At 41.0% G+C, this 15,371-nt stretch overlaps 1 protein-coding gene across 2 annotated transcripts in view; it reads right to left on the bottom strand.

The window, feature by feature from the left end:
* RBMS1 (RNA binding motif single stranded interacting protein 1) overlaps nucleotides 1-14,033 on the bottom strand; it is a 143,295-nt gene extending 129,262 nt beyond the window's left edge. Inside the window, exon 1 of one of the 2 annotated variants that reach the window (XM_077181514.1) lies at nucleotides 13,637-14,033. In XM_077181514.1, coding sequence (XP_077037629.1) covers nucleotides 13,637-13,711 — 75 coding nt within the window. In that variant the 5' untranslated portion in view covers nucleotides 13,712-14,033. The remainder of the gene's footprint in view (nucleotides 1-13,636) is intronic. The other variant, XM_077181515.1, reaches the window with a different exon arrangement.
* Between the last annotated feature and the right edge of the window lie 1,338 nt (nucleotides 14,034-15,371).

Raw genomic sequence — 15,371 nt, 5'->3', positions numbered from 1 at the left:
TCTTTTATACTGAGATGAGAGCCTTTTGGGGTTCTTTTTTGTTTAGCCACTTCTGCTAGGAGCAGTGATATCCTATCTGCTTAGTGGATACTAACTCCATTTAGTCTTTGCTATACTATATATTTTCTTGGATTCAGATTCATGCCATGCCTATCAGGATAAGAGAATTAAGAACATATAAAATATCAAAAAAAATTGCAACACCACCGCATCACTTGAGAAAGTGTTCAGGAAGTTCTTGCATTTACTCTAGTTTCAGTGTAATAAGAAAACAAACATATAAACTACAAGAAGTAAAAAGAAACACCAAACTGTTCAGTTCTGAGAAGTTTACCTCTGTAACTTTACATCCACTATCACAACAGGACTGCAGCAGATAAGGGGCAAAGGTAACTGACACATTTGCCCCAGGAGCACCTTCTGTCCTCTCACAATCTGTATAAAACAAGACCTTACCCAGAGGTCCTGTCTGTCTGTTCCCTCCAAAATCATCCTTTGTTTTTGTAAAAGTAACCTTTTATTCTTGCTGAACTTTAGCAGTCCCCAAACTGAGTTCTTGCAGAATACTGCCTTCAATCTCCTTTTGTTGGAGATGGAACTCCCTATGGATGGCCTGGCAGCTGGAGGTGCCTTCTTGTGCCATGCTCTGGCAAACATGCCACAGCCTCTCCACTGAATTTGGCTTCTGCCCTTCTCTGCTCTTGTCACTTATTCTTTTCCCTTATCTGTTCCCTGCAGCAATTTTCCTCTTTGAAAATTAATTTTCCTCGCATTTTCCCTTCATTTGGCTTCGTACTTTCCAGTTACCTTTTCCTCTTTTCCCATCTCAAATGACAACACAAGGCTCAAGAGACAGGTCTACAGCCAGCTTTTCAGTGCCTATTGAAGCACTTCCAGAGACAAGCTCAGTGCTGGGGGCAGAGAAATCAAACTGGAACAGTCCCATGGAACCACCTCTCTCCAGACCAGGCGCTTTGGGCCTCAATGTGGCAGCAAGGACTAACAGTGAGTAGTTCTAAAGGTCACTTCCACGAGGCCAACACTAAATAAAACTACAGAACCCAGACTACTTCTCTGCTGTTATTTCTCTCAGTGGCATTCTGAGACATGATTTCCTTTCCTCTTTTCCAGATGTTATTCCTGTCAGTATAAATTATCAAAAGATTCTCACTAAAACTGTGAAACATTTGTCACTCCCAGACATAGCTCTCATCTTTCTACTCCCAGAAATCCCAGCTCAGTCTCCCAACATCCTCCAATAATTAGGCAAGCCAGAGTTGCTCAAATTTGTACACAACCCTTGATACTGGTGAGCCTTCTTTCCTCTGTCTCCAAGGCATCCAGAGGCTCCTGAGCTCTGCTTTAAAGCTACAGGCTGTTTGGTACGGTCTGGAGATTTTCCAGATCATTTAAACTGAAAAATGGGGGGCTGCAATAAAATAAATATTCAACTTAAGATTATGTTTATTATTTCTTCACATAAAAGGAATATTCTGGTGCATGATTTTTCTGCAAAGACTAGATTTTAGGGACATTTAAATTAAAGAACACATGGAGCTCTGTATCAGTGTCAAGAGAAGGACTGAGGTCCTAATTTATGAACAAAATCACAGACTAGTGCCCATTTTACACATGAATGCCTTCATTACACAGACAAAAACCCAGAGTATTTTATAAATAATACAGGCACATCCATACTTCACTAGTTGCCCAATATCTAAAATACTTGAAGCACAGGCTATCCTGCAGAGGAGGCACCACATTTTCAAAGATCAAAGAATAACAGTAGCTAGTCAATGTCAATCAAGGAAACTGAACCCACTATGAATATTTTTTAACAACTGGTAGGTAAATCTAAGCTAGTCTATATATCCAACACATTTTAAAAATGCCTGTATACAACCACCACCAGAGCACTGGGATGTGCAGCATCCTCCCTGGATGACAACAGCAGCACAGTTTCCATCAATGAGAAGACAGAATACAGTTTGGAAGACAGCACTCAGATAAACTCCTACTTTTAAAAGGTGTGCCACAGAAATGCCAGGAGTTCTGCTGGCATATACACATTTCTAAACTTCATATGAATATCAGTAAAAGAGCAGCCATTTAAACTAACCTTGACAGAGCTGACTAGAGTGTAAGTAAGCTGGAAAATGACCCATTATACTTCATATGAATAAAAAAGGTATCTATTATTCATTTAATCATTATTCAATTATTCATCTGACATAGAATTCCACTTTCAATTTTAAAAGAAGGACCGGGGCAACAAATATAAAATATGTGTAATTGCTTTTCTGCCTCTTCTGGGGGCAACATGGCAAAGTAAACTTTTGTCATTCTCCTTCATTTTTACTGTGGTATTTTGCTATTTCTCCCAGAAAGTAGCACAGCTACTCAGCATGAAAGTATTATGTGCTTGGTAACACTTCTCCCTGATCCCAGGCCTCAACTAAATAAAATTCCAAGAATAGCATCTAAAATTCTGGAAACCAAAGACAACTCCAATACACAAATATATCTTCATTGTTTTTCCTAATTCTATATTTTTGGGAAAATCTACACCTTTTTTTTTTTTTTTTTATATTTGGATAGCCCAGTCACCTCCAAGGTAAACATCCCAGGATGAAGAAAAAAAATAAAGAAGTATTCAACTGGTAACTTCTTTGGTAACAAGTTATAATGACTTGCAGTGATAATGCTGCTATCTTTGACTTTCTAGCAATGAAAGTCATCTTAGGGCCAACTTAATCCAGTGTTGGGTCCCTAAATTTATATTCTGGCACCTAACAAGAAACCTTATTTTCAGAATTAATGGACAACTATGATCAGTTCAGTTAGCAGAGTAAAAATGAACTGGCATTTGGTGGGTTTTACATGTTTTTCTCACCACCAATCTGGCTGACAACCATAGCTGTGATTTTATTTTTTTTAAGATCTAGTAAAAGCAGCATATTTAAGATTAACTCCAGGATCTGGGAACATGTGAGTTCCTATTATTATACCTGCCATTGAAAATCCCTAGAAAATCTGGGGGAGAGTATATAAAAGACACTGGAAAGAAGTGCTAATAAAAGCAGAGCGAGCTAAAGAAGTTGGGTGGGTGGCTTTGGAAGCCTTTCACGTATCCATAGCTCCTGCAGCTGATGAACTTACTGTAATTTGGAAGAAGAGTCATGTGAAATATAGCAGAACTGTTAGTGAAAAGCAATAGGAACATGTCAATTCTTCCAATTTTTTCTACTAGAAGGAATACTGCCTTCCTCAGTATTCTGCTGTATCTCTGTAAAGTGTCTGCTTGGAAAGAGACAAGATTTGGGGGTTAATTCTTGTTTTATTTAATTTTTAATCCATGCTCCAGACAAAAACTTATCAACACATTCAGATTTGATGCAGGAACAAGAAATGTCAGCCTAAAAAAGTGGTTTGGTATAAGAATGTATACAAGTCTGTCACAATTTACAGCATAATTTGGTAGCACTATAATCTTCTGCCAGGAGAAAAATAAATAGACAAACCTAAAGCCTCAAATTTTAAGCAGCTTAAACAAGATATTTGCTAAAATGGGATAAGGGAATTTGCATGATTTATGATTATTGAAATATCATTTGCATATTTGTATAATGCATGTTCTGTTAAAGAGAAAAAGGGATTTCCTTCTATACCTTTCCTTTCCAAATTCCATAGCACAGCTTACAAGGATGGAGCATGGAAGGAACAGTAACAGTTTCTGTAGAGCCTCTTATGCTGCTGGATGGCTACCAGGGCCAGTCTTACAGAATCACACACTAGTTTGGGAAGGACACCTGGAGGTCATACAGTCCAACTTCCCTCCAAGAGCAGATTGCTCAGGACCTTGTCCAGTTGAGTTTTCTACCATCTCCGAGAGATTCCAGAACCTCTCTCAGTACCTTCAGGTCACGCTTATGGTGAAAAAAAACTTCTTCATATCTAATTACAATTTTCTTATGTTCTAACTTGTGTCCCTGTGTTGCATCCTATTGCCTATTCCCCTCTAGGATAAAACTACCAGCTCTGTAGACAAGGGGAGGGCAGTGAATGTCATGCCTAGACCAAGTGGAGCACTACCAGTCACCATACTGGGACTGGTGTGTTCAACATTTTTACCTCAGAGAAGTGCAAAGTTCTGCACCTGTAAAGGAAGAGTCCCTTGAAATGATGTCAGCTGAGAAGTGACTGGCTGAGGAGCAGCTCTGCTGGAACAGAAAGGGAGGTGACTACCCCCATTGGAAAGGCTCCATTCAGGATCCCACGTGCAGTTCTGAGCCCCCAGTAAATGGCACTGATAAGCCAGAGCAAGTTCAGTGCAGGACTGTCAAGACAGCTGGGGGCTGGATCACATATTCTGTGAAAAGCTGAAGGAACTGGGTTTGTTTAGGCTGGAGAAATGGAGGCATTGGTGGGAGTTAATAGCAGCTTTCCTTTTATAGAATGGAAATTTATGAGGAGGTTATCAAGGAGAAGGGCCCAGGTTCTTACAAGTCAATGAGCCTAAGATGAAAAAAGAGAGGTTCAGACTAAAAATAAGGGGGAAAAAATCACTACAAGAATAGCTAGCATTGAAACAGGTTGTGCTGAGAGGCTCTGCACCTCCATCCTTGGAGACTTTCTAGAACAGACCAAATACTGCTCTAAGCAACCTGGTGTGATCTTCTAGACAAACCTGATTTGAGCAGAAGGCTAATTTAGAGAGCTCCTGGTATCCTGTGATCCTATCCCCATGCATCTCCAAGAAGTGTCTGTCTCCACTTTTTCAGTGCATTCTTATTTGATACATTTAGACAGCAATTAGATCTCTCCTTAGCCTTCTCCTCTTAAAATAGCCTGCTCTTCTAAATAAAGCCATTTGTAGGACCTGGGCATAAAACAGGGAAATACCCATATTCATCAAAGAAAGGAAAAAAAACCTCACCCAAATACAGATGTGGAAAGAGTAGAGAACAGCCTAAATATAAACACTGTGAATACAGTCCAGTAAAAGGCCTGAGCAGTGAGAATAGTGAACTGGGGAAAGAAATTTGGGACTGTGAACAAAGAAACTGCTCCTATGATCCAAGTTTCCTGTGTTCAGGGAAACTGGAGTTTCACTACTCTGTCATTTGTTCAAATGCATCACAGAAATGACTACATATAGCCCTTTTTCCAGCAACCTGGGACAATAATAATCTGAGCTTTTGGACAACTGACTGGGTCAAAAGAAGTAAGAGGCACTCTGGAATCTTTGACCCTGATAGGAGCCATGTTTCCCCCTCCAATATGTCCCCTTGTATTCTCCTCACTTTCATGAGCAATAGTCAAAAGCAAATGGTCACTAACCAGGAAAACTATCCAGAGGAAACCAGAGGGTCGCTGACACTATTCACAAAATTCAAAGTTTGTATCATAAACCTTTCTTTAATGTTTTTTCTAGGAGACAGAATGTTTTAGCTAGTACTTTTCCAAATGAGTCACTAACACCCTTGTCTTAATTCTGCAGCTGCTGCTAATTTGAAGTGCCAGCCTTCTCCCCTCTTTCCCCAGAATGAAATAAAATATCAATGTTGCACTGTGCTGAAAATGGAAAGTTAGATGTAACACTATGCTACAAGGCCTCTGGAAGTTTCATTTACATTTGATTCTTTCTTTCCCCCCAGGCCTATACCTAACTTAAGCCCTCTCAGCAAATTATTTCACACTTACCTCCACAATCATTGGTCCTAAGAATGAAAGATTGACTCAAAAGGTTTTTTAACACTTAGTGCACCAACATCTAACACAATTTAAAACAACAAAAAAGAAGATAAGTCATAAAAAAAAGTTTTAACAGTTATCTGCATTTATGTGTAATCAGCAAATTTATGTGTAATCAGCAGCCCTGCTGGCCAAGGCTCCAGAAAACCTTTTGTCCAGAAAAGCTCCATGGCCCCACTGCGTGAGACAAAAGCGAGACCCAAGGGGTGGACTTCTTTTGGAGACAACTTCACCCACAGCCATGCAAATCTCAAACTTCTTAAGTATCTCATTAGTTGCTCCACTGTAAAAAGGTACTGCAGCTAGGGGGTTTAGTTTTCAGCCAGACTGGTTTCTTGATTCAGCTCACTGACCAATCACACAAATGCTAGGGCCAGCACAGGGGGAAGAATGGGTTGCTGGGAGCAATGGGGGAAGACAAGATTGCCCTTTTTGGCTGCTGTGCATAGTTATGTAAAATTAAAGTGATTATGTAGCCATGGCCTGAGGGATAGAAGAGGTCACAGATACTACCACAGCCACTAAACTGCTGTGGAAATTGTGTCAGTGTGTGTTGCCAAGAGACAAGCACAGGAATTCACTTCTTAACCTGTTGTAAAACCCACAAAGTGAAGCCTGTTCACTCTACCTCTCCAGAAAACCTCAAGACTTCCCTCTCAATGCACAAGACATTTTGTTCCATTTTGTATCAGTAAGCTCTGTTTATCTACCTGGAATGATTCTGAAGCATTTCTAACAGGCCTTACATGAGATTTCAAAACCTTAGCTTAAATATATTTTGAAATGTTTTCATCGGAGCAACTGAGACTAAATGTGCTCTTACAATCTGAGACTGTGAACAAGAACATGGTGCTCCAAAAGCTACCATGCAAGAAGAGAGCCCTGTATCTGCTTATACCTACCCATGTCCAAGCTCTGACTTCCTCAATTCTGAGATAACATAATTCAGCTTAGAACTTACTGAAATAACATTTCAATGCAGATCCTGATATTTTCAGCTGAGGAACACTAGGTAGATGCATGAAGTCAGAAAATTATTATCATCTATTTAACCACAGTAGATATGACCTGAATCTGTTTTGTATCTGTTTTGAATGAAATGAATTAAACTCAAATAGAACAGATTTTTATCAACACGCTTTTCCACCATTTTTCACTTTTTAGCAAAGTAGGAGTTTTTCCAGCAGAAATAGTTGTGAACACTACTTTGCACGGACCACAAAGTCTATACAATTGAACAAAAAAAAAAAGTATGTCATTTTAGCTAAATCTGAGCATACATCTTCAATGGACTATTTCTCAAAAGAAAAGCATAATTTAATGAAAAACAACTTATTTTTTAAAACCATTGTTAATTGCTCTTGATTATGGAAGACTGGAACTGAAATACCTAACCATACCAAGATATACTTTCCCATTTATTAATACACCTTTGTTCAAACTTCTTTACTACTATCACAATCACATTTCTTTCATTAGGAGTACTGTGTTAGTAGCATCAATTACCTTTCCAAGTGATGCAAATACTATCAACATTGATAGCTCAAACTTTGCTACTCAGACTTCAAAGTGGATGAAAAATTGTGTCCAAGGAGTTTTTTTGATGTATGTACTAAAAAGATATATTTCTTAGAGGCATTGTTTTATAGAAAAATAGATTTAGAAAACAATGCTTAACTACATTGTATTATTCTTCATTGGAAAACATGAATAATTTTGCCTACCTTTTCTTTGTTCTTTCAACATTGAGTGGAAGCTCAGAAATTTACTAAGGAAATTTCATCCTTGAGACTGAGACCTAGAGACTTATGCTCTAACAAGAAGCAAAGTACTTAAAAGTATACAGCATGCTCAATTCTGGTTTAAAAGTAATGAGAAAAAAAAAAAAAACTACTATCATTATGAAGAGTACCAGCTGAGTTTTGAAAAAAACATACTTTAAAGAACTGTTTTATACAGAGAAAATTAGCTTCTCCCCACACAAACTTATTGAACACCTTTCATGACTGCCTTGGGATCCTGTGCTGAGAGTAAAGCTAGAAAATACACCAGCACAAGTCAGACATTGTGTAATTCTGGCTTCTTACAGCTGTTGCCTACCTACTGGTTATAAACTTCACATTCGCAAAGCCGGTGCCTGGAGGGGGTTAACAATCAAAATACAAAAGGAAAACAGCCCTGAATAAATGTCTCAAGACTATTTCAAGTCATATAGAGGTTTATCACTTTTCTGTTAATGTCAGTCCCATAAGACCATCAGACTCAGGATCTGCTCATATGTCTGCAGTAAAGTTACTACAGAATCATAAAGAGGGTCCAAAATTTTGTTGACATTTGTTAAATGACGCAAATCACACAGTATCAAATTAAGCCCCAAGTATGGGGTACTTTAGGGATGAGTTTAGTCTCAAACTTCTGGAAACTACAAAGCTAATAAGAACCTGTAATTTCCACCATTGATTGAGTGGAGAAAATATTTTTAACTTTGTCATCTGCAAATTCAGTCATATATATGTATACATATACCATCCCTCTCCATAAGGAGGTTGGATTCAGGGAGGAAAGTTGTGGCTATTTAAAAACTCTTTTTAACAGAGTCCCTAGGGAAAAAAATACAAAATTAACACACTTTATGGATGCCATTGCTGCTTTTCCTTGATTCCAGCCCCAATCACACACTCTCTAAGTTGCCCTCCCTAACTTTTCCTCCTCTGAAGTGAAGATTATGACCATCAGAGCATTGCAAATCACCTCCAAATTAGGCATGATCAGCATAACCCAACAATAAATCAAGATTCTAGTAAATTTTGCTTATTTGAAATGAAAGGCAAGACTCATGTTGGCTTCAGTGAAGCCAGTATTCGAGATGATGGTGGTGTGAAGTGTTTCTACAGTTCATGTTCCTTTAGCAGAATTGTTTAGAGAGTTACAATGATGTACACAAAAATACATGATATGAACTCTTGCAGAACTTTGTATGAACTTTGCTAAACCCATTTCTAGAGAGGCTTTTGAATATAAAAGCATTATTCCAGCAAGAATTTCTAGAAATACCATAAAGGGTATATTTCACCAAAGGCTACCTGAACCAAAGTTTAGAAGTTCAAAGGAGCTATAACTGGGACAAGGATAGAGATGCCCTTCACAAAACAAGCTGGCTGGAAGAATTACAAACAATCACTGTGATCAGTGACAAAAAGTTACTGGTCTGATGTATGGATGTTCTCAGTTTTGGACTGAGATGTTTGGAAGAACAGAAAATGCTCTTTCTAGGTAATACTCTTCATTGCTCTCTATTTTCCATCCTCTGAAATAGTTCTATAGAGTCAGAGGGATTATCTTACCACCAAAATGCTCAAGTTTTTCTTAAAATTGGTAGATATTTACAATTCTTTCCCTTCCACAGTATAGTTCATTTTTGGAAGAAATTCTCTGCACAGTTGCACAATAAACCTCCATCCTGTCTGGAATGAGAGAGAACACATTCAAGAAGCTGAGGAGGACAATGGGATCAGGTAACTGTGTGGAGACAAAAAGCTTGCCTGCAACTAACCTGTGCTTTTCTTTTATTTCAGTGAATTTCTAAGCTCAGCCAAGAACCACAGAGCTCACAACTAGGGACAATGAATACAACTTCCCAGAATATAAAATGTGCAAATTGCTTCTGTCCAACCTTACAAACATGCATACTCTCCTTTACTACAAATTTGTCTTTTACTATGTACAGATTTTGGAGTCTTAGTGCATATGAAATAAACCTAACTAAAGTGATCAGAATTAGTAATCATTGATACTGATGAAAATCAGCTCATAAGCTCCTGAAACTTTTTAAAGGATGACAGACCCGTGCTTGGTGAAGAATGCAGTGCTGAGGCACACATAAGCAGCAAACAATTAGCAGGTTCTTCTTCTTCTGCTTTAGAAGCTGAAGGTTCTACATCAGTCTATTAATTTCATATACTGACACTAAACTGCAGCTTATCCAGTGTCTGCTGATAAGACAATTTCAAGTCTACTTGGTTTAATACTGTTAACTGACTTCCTTCTTACTCTGCCATCAACAGGCTTGGATAAAAATTAACTGTTCCCATTTTAAAGTTTGCTCTCATCAACCTGAGAATAAGGTTTTGTCATGGCAGAATCTGCCTGCTCACTACAGTTAATATCAATCTACAGTCCTGCCTACAAACCCACACAACTTCTAGAAATACTGGTTCTTCTCAGAGCTGCCAAAGCAGCAGTTTTGCAGCTACCAAATGATAAAGTTCAAAGCCCACTCGAAGGCAATTTAGCAAGATTCACAAGACTTCATTAGTTCTAGGTTTTGTTACCTAATACCATAGAAAATAACTAGAATTCAAGTATCACACAGGTATTATCTATGACTACTAAATGCTTACACTTTAGATAAGCCATGCTATCTATGGGAAATGTTGCCATCTTCCATGAACCCTGTCTTACACAAAGAGCTTTCCTTTATGATACAGAAGCCTACAAGTGGAATCACTCATATTCCCACATTACTCTCCAAGGGAATACCAATAATACAGGTAGTTGTCACAATTTAGTTGTAAACTGTTGTGTGCATTGTGACCCTGAATTCCATTTGATATGGGAAAACAAAACATAGACTCACTTTTATTTCTTACTTGACCAAAGCAAACAGACTGTGGCCTAAGCATGCCTCTACACATTTGTATTTGTTTATGTGTACTCTGTCTTGTTAAATATTAAAATACTTTGCCTGGCACAGCCAGGTTTTACTCCTGGGCAGACAGGCCTTTAAGCACTAGTAGAGCACATGTAATATTAATGAAATAATTTTCCAAAATGTTGAAATACAAAATCTCTCAATTATAAGTAAAGCTTCAAGCATGGAAATCAGATACAACTGAGTTGAAATTTGAAAAGCAATGTTACAGAAATATGGTTAAAGAAAGCACCTAAATCATTAGAAACATCCATTGAACTTGGAAAATATTTTTGATGCTTTCTGACAAGCCATACAATGCTGCAATACAGGAACTGTCCTAAAACATACACTCATTAGAAGACACAAAATTTACCAAATATATCAAGCATATAATTCCAGAGTAAAAACAGTCCTAAAAATGAAGGTTTTACAAGCTTCAACTTAAAGCCATTTCAAACTGTTTTCATTGCCATAATGATATTTCATTTTAAGTCTTCTTCCAATGGTAATTTTGTTCTTTTCATTTAAGTCCATGGTTTCACTAATCTCTTTTGATGCTGAGTTCCCTAAGACTAGAGGAGGGGAGGTGCTGAATCACAGCAAATGTTTATATTTCCTCACAGAATATATCACTGAACCAGCTTGAATACTTCATGAATAAGACTGTGAAGATCATAACAGTTAAATACAAAATCTGTTTTTTAAAATCTGTAACATATTAATATCAATTTAAATAGTTGACCACATCAACATTTTAACCCAAAGAGCCATTAGGAATTTATGCAATTTATCTAATGAGTATTTTTGAGCGCTCCACAGAAAAATCCATCTTCAAGAAATTCCTGTCACCTCCTAGTTATTGATTTGCAGATTATTAGTCAGCAGATTTTCCATCTTTATTTAAATAAAGATAAGATGAGAAGCAGAACTTCTGGTTTAGGAGATTTTCCTACCTCCCCCAGTATAATCATGTACTGTTACCCATTGCTCATTCAGCAAAGGCGAATCACTTCTGTTATCATTTGTGTTTAACAAATCCAAAGATTTCTCCAGAATTACTGAAAGAGTGGACATAGAGTGGACAGTGAGCTGTTTTAGGGCCAACAGAACAGCTAAAAACTATGAATTAAATGAATATTTCTACGTGTCCAGAGGGGATCCATAGTGGGAAGATTGCTTATGTTACTGGATTCTGCATACTTGAGTACCAAAACCTACATTCACTGGTCCCTGTATCTATACCAAGAAGACACCTATTTTTCTTTTATTTCTTTAATAAAATCAAGATCTCTGAAAACAGGAAACTTTCACTGGATCTCAGATATTTCATTTCATGTGTGTAGGTCAAATGGCTCTGTGTTCTCTCTGCTGAAACAGAGCAATGTAATTTCAGGCTGTATAATTTTATAGCAAAGACTGCAAGGCAGTTTGAAGATGTCATTGACTGTAAAACAAATCAATATTAAATTATCTGTACAGGAAACATTTTCAAAAGACAGTCCATCATGTTTTCTCATAGGATCATGGATTTCTAGGATCATTCTTTACTAACTACTATAAGCTATCAGAGTTTATCTCCCTCTTCAATTATTTACAGGTCAAAGCAGCCAAGTGATACTGCTTTATATATATTCCACGTTATGTACTTGGTTTGTAATTTACAATTGCCACACAAAATCATGAGGATAAAAGTTTCTGAATAAAGACATTTGTTTCATTTGAGAATGTAAATATAGTCTTACAGCTATGTGATGCAAAAGGCTGTCCTTTAGGCATTCCACCTTTCTTTAAAATAATACATTAAATATATGCATACACATATATATATTAAATATATATGTAAACAGTTACTGCAGTGATTACTCTGCAGCTAAATCTTTAAATGGCTATAGTCTGTCCATCTTTAGCCTGATGTCGATTACACATTTAACAGATTAGTCATTTCAAATCACCCAAAGACCTTCGTCACATTTCTATCAATTTCTGTACATATGAAAGCACATTTCAAAGCCTCCTCATTACTGCCTTGTAAAATGTCTCATGACTGTCAAATGGAATTTATTTTTCAGCCAAGCAGTCTAAAATACATTTCACAATACAGTAATACAAACACAATAAAAAGAAGAGCCTATCAAGTGTGCAGATAAAGGGAAGGGAATTCTTTCCTGTCATTGCCAAAGAGGCTAGACAGTTCAATAGCAAAAAAAATAGAAAAATCACAACCAAACCCACACCACAGTAATAACCTCTAAAAAAAGTTCACACATGGAAGCCTCATATGGGTCTGTTTTGATTTGTGAGGAGTGTCACTGGTGGTTGGAAAGGCTTATGCTAAATGTTCCAGACAGCTGATGCAACCACCTCTGCATCTGCCAGTTTGCAGCATGATGCTTCTAGAGCAGTGGGGCTGGCTGCCCTTAAAGACTTGAAGGAGAAAGGGAAAAAGGTGGAGATCCTCCACCGCAAGAACTACTAACATCAGTATCCCCACAAACAGCAGCTACCCGTGTACATTAATCATCACGACCTGGACCCTCAATGCGTTTTTTAATCCAGTTTGAAAACTGTGAGGTGGCAGCTCACAAAGGTCCAACTCCGCAGACAATGAGTATCCACCCGAATCCGACAGCTTCCCCAATGCCCGTATTTAATTGGAATTACGGCCACCTCCATCGCAGCAGTAAGCGCGCCCTGCCACCCCTGGGGATGTCACAGCACCCCCGCCGCGGCTGAGGCACGGCCATGGCAGCCCCCGCCGGCCGGACTTGGGCTGCTCTGCCCGCGTTCCAGGGGCTGCGCCGGCCGAAGGCAGCGGGAGCGCGGCCCGCAGCGCTCCGCTCTGCGGCGGGGTGGCCGAGGACGTGGTTGGGAAGGAGGAGACACGCCGAGAGCCCCGGGGAAGAGGAGGGACCGACAGCGGGAGGGGAAAGGCGAGAGGGGAGTCAGGTCGGAGACTGCACGGTCGGGAGCGAGGAGAAGCGGTGGAAGCCCGGCGGGGGCTCCCGGGGCGGCGGCGGGCGGCAGGAAAGGGCCGCCGGCTCTTTCCTGTCTCCGTCCCCCGGTGCAACCCGACCGCCTCCCCCGGGCCGTGCCCCAGCCGCGGAGCTCCCGCCCGGCTCGGCCCGGTCCGGCCGCCCGGAGCGGGGCCAGCCCCAGACCCGCCGCGCCGCCCGGCGTGCCGGACCCTACCTTCGCCTGCAGATACTGGGGGTAGTAGTAGGTGGTGTACTGGGGGTACATCTGCTGTTTCCACACTTTGCCCATGAAGCTGGAAATGTAGCCTGCAGTGCAGGGATGGGGGGGTACTTTGGGGGGCTCCAGCCGCCTCTCCGTCTCTCTCTCTCCCCTCCTGCCTCTTCCTCTCCGGCGGCGGCTGCTGCTGCTGCTCCTCGGCCGAGCTCAGACCTTCCTCCACCCAAAAGCCACAGCGGAGCGGAGCGGGGGCAGGCACTCTCGCTCTCTGCCCGGGAGTTCCTGCCAAGTCCCCGCCCGGCCGGGCCGAGCAGCAGCGGCAGCGGAGCGGCGGCGCGGGGAGCGCTCGGGGCCGGCGCGGCGGTGCCAGGCGGCGGGGCAGGGCTGGCGGAGGGGCGGGGGACAGGGGCGAGGGGAGGCGCTTAGCCCCGCTCGGCGCCCGGGGCGAGCCCCAGCCGTGGCCCCGCGGCGGGGCAGCCCCCGGGCGGGGGGCGGCGAGCGGCGCCGCTCGGCCCGAGGGCCGCTCCAGCGCCGGGGAAAGCTGCGGTGCCCGGCGGGAGCGGAGCGGAGAGGAGCGGAGGCTTCCACGTTCTGGAGGAGAGGAGGAGGACGGCTGCAGCGGCCGCATCGCGCCCGGTTCGGCTCTGACCTAATTAGCCTGGTTGTGCTTTGTTATCGCCTTCCCTCTTTTGTGCATCCCGCTGCTGAGCAGTGGTGCAGGGCACAAGCTGAAGGGGAAAACTGGGTACAATTTTGGAAAACCAAATTTGGCTTCGATTCCGCCTGACGGTACAGGGTGCATTTATCTGCCGGAGCAGAAGAGACTGCAGTGCTTAAATCAGTTTACAGAGCAGCAACCACAAAGCCAGACCAAATTCTCCGTCTGGCCCATTGCACGTTCTTAAATTTGCACTTCAGCCAGTGGTGCTGAGTTCTCCAACAGGAAACATTCCTGTTCTAGACAGTAATAACTGTATTTTTTCACTTGAATATTTTCTCTGAGAAAGCTGGTTTCCTGAAAATTAGAAGGACTGGCAGCATACTATGCTCTACTGTTGAGTGTAAAAAACTCAGTCCAGTGGGTTTACTTCTGACAAATCCATCTCTTTTCAACCAAAGATAAGCTGATCCTCAGAGCATTAAGCAGATGCCATTTCTTTGTCACACTAATCACAATCGTTTTTGTATTGCAGCACTGTTTGATTAATAAAACATGTATATAAGGCCCACCAAAACTCCTGGTTTTATTAACATCCCCCAAACTAAACATGATAATAGTGGAAAGAAATATTAAAAACCTGAAGGATGTACAGGCATCCCAGGGTGATAGCAAAGGCAGCCTTTGTGCAGCCATGAATCCCTGGTGCAGGCTGAGCAATGAGAGGTAACTGCAGACAGTCTTCCAAATTCCAGCTGAGCAGAGGACAATTACGCAAATGACATTGCAGCTCTCCTTGCCAGCTATTAAGATCACTTTAAAAGTTTGGGTTTCTTTCCAGGGAAGAGAATTGTACACACTTTGCAGTCTACACAGATTAAAGGACTAGTGGCATCTTTGGGAGAAGGCGTTTTCTCCAGAAAAGGCATGGGAGCTTTTCAGAGCTGGTTAGGTTTGGGGGGTTTGTTTGTATTGTTTTGGGGTGGTTTTTGGTTTGTCAGCACACAGCTAGAATGACTATGAAAACAAGGAGAAACAAAAAACATAGGAGTTGGTAATGTCTTCTGTGAGAGG

Source organism: Agelaius phoeniceus, chromosome 7 (genome assembly GCF_051311805.1).
Source record: "Agelaius phoeniceus isolate bAgePho1 chromosome 7, bAgePho1.hap1, whole genome shotgun sequence".
In the NCBI taxonomy this organism is placed as follows: Eukaryota; Metazoa; Chordata; class Aves; order Passeriformes; family Icteridae; genus Agelaius; species Agelaius phoeniceus.
This window is presented reverse-complemented; position numbering and strand designations above follow the sequence as displayed.